The sequence below is a fragment of the Apaloderma vittatum genome, unplaced genomic scaffold (genome assembly GCF_000703405.1).
Source record: "Apaloderma vittatum isolate BGI_N311 unplaced genomic scaffold, ASM70340v1 scaffold16092, whole genome shotgun sequence".
NCBI lineage: Eukaryota > Metazoa > Chordata > Aves > Trogoniformes > Trogonidae > Apaloderma > Apaloderma vittatum.
Genome location: NW_009702083.1, coordinates 14,924 through 15,854, shown reverse-complemented (window position 1 = coordinate 15,854; position 931 = coordinate 14,924). Strand labels below are relative to the sequence as shown.

General features: G+C 44.8%; 1 protein-coding gene across 1 annotated transcript in view; it reads right to left on the bottom strand.

The window, feature by feature from the left end:
• SLC5A3 (solute carrier family 5 (sodium/myo-inositol cotransporter), member 3) overlaps positions 1-931 on the bottom strand; it is a 2,261-nt gene continuing 1,330 nt past the window's right edge. Inside the window, 1 exon segment of the mRNA XM_009879408.1 lies at positions 1-931. This exon segment is cut by the window's right edge and continues 11 nt beyond it. Coding sequence (XP_009877710.1) covers positions 1-931 — 931 coding nt within the window.

Below are 931 nucleotides of genomic sequence, written 5' to 3'. Positions count from 1 at the left end.
TCACAAAGAGAAATAGACAAACATGAATATTCCAAGCGAACAGACACAGACCAGTCCAGTATTTAGTAATAGTTTAACTTTTGGAGTCTCTTCCAGCATTTGTAAACAAACAGTCTCTTCCTCAATCTCCCGAACAGCTCTCTTGTTCATGTTTTTACTTTTAAAACCACAGAACCAATCTATGAATTTCAAATGTCTCTCTCTATTATCAGTCTCTTCCTCGTGCTTTTTCTCCCCCATCAAAGCCACTTGTCCGTTCGAATAACAATCAACTGGTGTCTCGACTTCGGAGTGACTCACAGAAATCACGGGGTTGCTGTCATCTCTGCAAGTAACCAGGAGATTGATATCCTCTGGCTTAATATTTTTCATATTTTCTTCCGACTTGCCATTTGGAATGATATGGTTAGTGTTTTCATTGCACTTGAGGATGCTCTTTTCTTGCCCTTTATACAGCTCCTCCTTGGCGGCATTCTCTTTCACGTTCCTGTTTTTCACGGCCCAGAAAGTGGTCGTCCGTACCTGCTCCTTCGTAGGCGGAGGCGTGAGGAGGCTCACTACAAAGGTCACAATGCCAGTGATCCAGAACAGAGCTGTCGCAACGTACATGTAATGGATGTTTTTGATAAAGCCTGGCCTGGTATCTGGCTGGTTACACTCCGGAGCACGATAGATAAAGGCCAGTGTCAACCGTATCGCTCCAAGAACAAACCCAACCATTCCGCCATAGAAAGCCCCCTGCTCGTTGCAACGCTTCCAAAAGATACTCATAAGAAACAGAGCAGCCACCGGCGGGGTTAAGTAGTCCGCTACCTCTTGGATATAAAGGTACATTTGACCACCTTGCATTTCTACAATTATGGGGACCCAGGCGATGCTTATAGCTACCATGAACGCGACAAAGACTCTTCCTACGATCATCAGTTCTCTA